We start from the raw sequence: 3,746 nt of genomic DNA on the forward strand, positions 1-3,746 counted from the left end.
ATTACATACAGTGATGGCAAAGTTCTTAGTTCAGGCTTGTAGCAGTGATGGACTAAACTGCAGGTTCAAATCAAGTCTCTGGAGTACATCAACAGCTGGGATGGGTCATCAGTCCTTTGTTCAGAGCTTCAGAGCTTCAGTTTGTAGCAAAGTCCCTCCAGAGGTAAGAAGCAGGATTGAAGACCAGATGGAGATGAGGCATCAGCCTTTTATAATCTTTTCCAGGTGTAAGAACCTCTTTGTTCTTACTGTGGAAAATTACAGCAAAATGGAGTCGAGTCACATGGGCCAGTCCCTGCATACTGCTGAGTTACAAGGCCTATCTGCATTCTCTCAAGGGGTCAGTTGTGTAGCTGATGATCTTTAATGGGCCATCAAGCAGGCTAGGCAGAGCTAACACCAACTTGTCTGGGATGTCTCCCAGAAGCACAGCACAAGTTTGAAATACAGACAGTACAGAGCCAATACTCATAACTTCAACTACAAAACTGATACACACATACAGACAGCATAATCATCACCAGCAAACCATAATCTTGTCTTAGACACCTCATTTGACCCCCTTTATACAAGACTTGGTGCCACTACAGGACTTTGGTTGCAACCATGTTCTATATGGTCCCAGTTCAAATCAATAATGTGACAAGAACACACATTAATCTGCCCCCCCACAGTAACCCACTAGACCTCACCCCTCTCTCACAGCTGAGATAGAACCCAGGAGTCCTGATGGTATCTCTCTCTCTACGGAGTTAGGAACAAAGTCAATAATATATATTAAAACTTTAACCCTAACCAGCATCCCTTATGTGACTTGCTACAAGATGTAAGACAATATTTGTTTTAGAGATGAGTGGGTCTAATACTTATTTAATTTTCTTTCCTTCATACAGGAATAAGATACAGTGTTCTTATCAGCTATTCACTAATTTATCTGCCAATAAACTAGAGTTTTCAAAATCATAAGTTGACACTGGTATCACGGTTAAAGTCACTACCCTACAAAAATCTGAAATAGATACATTCCAGCAGAGAGTGGGGGAGGGAGGTGGAAATGATCCAGTGAGTGACAAGAGGAGGGGAAAAGACGATCAAACGACAAGGGTGGTGCCTAATGGGGAAGAGGCACAGCAGATGTGGAGTCTTCGCAGAAAAGGAAGGGTTTCAGGGGTCCATTAACCAGCAATTAGAAAGGTGGAAACCCAGTGAGTTGTACACAGACTGATTCCCCAGATTGTCAAACAGTCACAGCACAGGAAGGTCAGGAAAGGGTTTAATGTCTCTTTGGCTGCCCGGTCAGTGATTCAGTGAAGAGGGCCCAGAGCCAAGTCAGTCTGCGAGCCAGAGCACCAGGAGAATCATTTACATCCCTTTATGAGTGAAGAGCTGGAGCAGCCTGTCCCGGATCTGTTTGGTCCTCAACCCGTAGATGATGGGATGTAGCAAGGGGGGCACCAGAAGGTAAACATTGGCACTGAGAATGAAGAAATGCAGAGGCACATTGTGGCCAAAACGCTGTGTGAGGGAGGAGAAGAATTTTGGGATGTAAAAGATTAAGATGGCACAAAGATGGGAGACGCAGGTCCCAAAAGTCTTGAGCCGGGCGTCCTTTGTGGGGAGCCTGAAGATGGCCCTGAGGATCTGGGTATAGGACACAGACATAAAAATAACATCCAGACCAGTCACCAAGAATGCCACAGAGAGGCTGTAGTAACTGCTGATGCGGATGTCAGCGCAGGCCAGTTTCACCACGGCTATGTGCTCACAGTACGAGTGCGGGATAATATTGGTTCTGCAATATGGCCACTGTCTCACCAGAAGGAGAGAGGGCAGTGAGAGCATGCTCCCACGCAGCATCACGGCCAGGAAGATCTTTGCCACCACAGGGTTTGTCAGGATGGTGGAATGTCTCAGGGGATGGCAGATGGCCACATAGCGATCAAAAGCCATGGCCACGAATATCCCAGATTCCATTAATGAGAAGCAGTGAATAAAGTACATCTGGGTGAGGCAGGCACTGAAATCAATCTCCCTGGAATTAAACCAGAAGATGCTCAGCGTCTTGGGTAGGATGGATGTGGACAAGATCAGGTCAGTGATAGCCAGCATGAAGAGGAAATAGTACATGGGCCCATGGAGGCTCAGATCTATCTTCACAATGAACAGGATGGTGAAGTTCCCCAAGACAGCTAATACATATATGGTGCAGAAGGGGATGGAGATCCAGACATGGGCCATCTCCAGGCCAGGAATGCCCAGCAGGATGAAGGTGGAGGGGTTGGTGAAGTAGGTTATGTTAGAATCTGACATGCAGTAGGGGAGAAGGTGTCCAACTCTGAGGCAGAATGGTATCTCCTGAATATACCATATGTTTCCCAACTTCCTTTATATGCCCAGGGTCTAGGGTGATGGTCGCAGTACAAATGCCTAGATGGAGAGACAAAGTTAATATGAGACACTACATGCATTACTGGAGGCTGTTCTCATTGGTGAAGCAGATCTGTCACTCTTCACACACTGAAAAATGACTTTTTTACTATTCAGAGAAATGAATTATGAACAATGACCCTACTAAAGCCAATTCCATAGTTGATGGTCAATAATACGTACATGTCGTGGTGTGGGAAACCTTAATAGTCACCAGCAGTAAACAAGAGTGTAGATACTGGTTTTTCCTCATTGTTCCTTAATGCAATGAAAGCCAGGCTAGAGAGTCCATGCTGTAGGGAGTTCCCCATTCACCCAGCAACTGAAAATCTGAGAGTGGAAAAAAAATCTTTGCCAAGATATGTGCCGGGGGAAACATCCCAACTAGAACAGACTTCAGGAAAAAGACCTGTGTGTAATTGATAACAGCTCCACCGAAACACCTGCTCATTCACAGTAGTGGCCAAAACAAAAACAATGTTCCGATACCTCAGTAATAGGATGAAGAATAACCTGATCTGGACATGAATTCAGTTTTAGCCACCCAGTCTCTATTAAAGAATATAGCTTATAGAAAGGGGGTTTCTGAGAGAGACTGTGAGAATGGAGGAGGCTGCCATATGTGGATAGAATGAAAAGTCTGAGACTCTTTAGTTTTGAGAAGAGACAAAGAAAGAATGGAAGTGATTCATTGAATTCATTCATTCAGATACACCGAGAACAGTCCCAAGGAGTAATATCTATGAATACTTAATGCTTCAAAAGGTCTAATCCCCAAAGATGAGGGAAATTATCAGCAAATCTGACTGAGAGGAAAAATGTAGAGAGAAAAATGGGACTGAAACTTGGGATTTCTTTAAGGAGAGTTTACTAGATAGCTAAAAAGTCACAATTCCAGAGTCAAGAAAGTGGACAACTTTGGATAAAACCCCAGGTCAGTGGCAAATTAAAGGCAGCAATTGGGGGGGTGGGGGAGCAATATATAGCAAATGGGGAAAAGGAAAAATAGACAGCAAGCAATACAAATCAGAATTTATGAAATTCGATAAGCAACATTAATGACATCAGGGCAAAATCCATGCTTGGCAAAGCTAAGGATCACCAAAAGGAGACTATTAAGTGTTTTAAGAACAAAAGATAAAAGTCAGGGAACAGCCCTCAGCATCCCCCTCCTCCACCCACCTGGTAGCAGCCAGAGAGAGCCCTGAAATAGAAGAGGAGGATGTGACAGTGTCTGCGCATTAACATAGCTGGCTCCTTAGGTCTTAGTTTTAACGCCAAGAGAGTTTTGCCTCAGTGGGGCTGAGCAAAGTATGGAC

The 3,746-nt window shown here is 44.4% G+C and overlaps 1 protein-coding gene across 1 annotated transcript; it reads right to left on the reverse strand.

Moving 5' to 3' along the window:
• Positions 1-1,362: 1,362 nt before the first annotated feature.
• On the reverse strand, positions 1,363-2,310 carry LOC120401051 (olfactory receptor 52B2-like). The gene has a single exon (XM_039530593.1). It carries the CDS (start codon positions 2,308-2,310, stop codon positions 1,363-1,365), a length of 948 nt encoding a protein of 315 aa, XP_039386527.1.
• Positions 2,311-3,746: the final 1,436 nt, after the last annotated feature.

The sequence above is a fragment of the Mauremys reevesii genome, linkage group 1 (genome assembly GCF_016161935.1).
Source record: "Mauremys reevesii isolate NIE-2019 linkage group 1, ASM1616193v1, whole genome shotgun sequence".
NCBI classification, from domain to species: domain Eukaryota; kingdom Metazoa; phylum Chordata; order Testudines; family Geoemydidae; genus Mauremys; species Mauremys reevesii.

Coding starts and splice junctions, on each gene's coding strand:
- LOC120401051 (XM_039530593.1), bottom strand. CDS start 2,310: ATGTCAGATTCTAACATAACCTACTTCACCAACCCCTCCACCTTCATC.